At 66.4% G+C, this 214-nt stretch overlaps 1 protein-coding gene across 1 annotated transcript in view; it reads right to left on the bottom strand.

The window, feature by feature from the left end:
• The window catches only part of MAP1S (microtubule-associated protein 1S), a gene marked incomplete at both ends in the record, with an annotated part of 2,522 nt that extends 2,336 nt beyond the window's left edge, over window positions 1-186 (bottom strand). The window contains one exon of the mRNA XM_009331214.1: window positions 40-186. Within this exon, the coding sequence (XP_009329489.1) occupies window positions 40-186 (147 nt within the window). The remainder of the gene's footprint in view (window positions 1-39) is intronic.
• Between the last annotated feature and the right edge of the window lie 28 nt (window positions 187-214).

The following is a 214-nucleotide window of genomic DNA, read 5'->3' as shown; positions in this document are numbered from 1 at the left end:
GGGGTCCCCCAGCCGAGCCTCCCCTCCCCGGCACCGCACCTCCTTGTCCGTGAAGATCTGGATGAAGTCCCGCAGGGAGAAGCAGCCCGTCTGCAGCATCAGCTCCCCCGTCTCCTCCACGCAAGGCCCCGCGAACACCAGCAGCTTGTGCTGCGACACGTCCGTGATGAGGTTTCGCAGCTGAGGACGGAGGCGACGGTGAGGACAGAGGGAA

The sequence above is a fragment of the Pygoscelis adeliae genome, unplaced genomic scaffold (assembly GCF_000699105.1).
Source record: "Pygoscelis adeliae isolate BGI_AS28 unplaced genomic scaffold, ASM69910v1 Scaffold1329, whole genome shotgun sequence".
Classification (NCBI taxonomy): domain Eukaryota; kingdom Metazoa; phylum Chordata; class Aves; order Sphenisciformes; family Spheniscidae; genus Pygoscelis; species Pygoscelis adeliae.
Note: the sequence above shows the minus strand (reverse complement) of the source record. Positions and strands in the feature narration are given on the sequence as shown.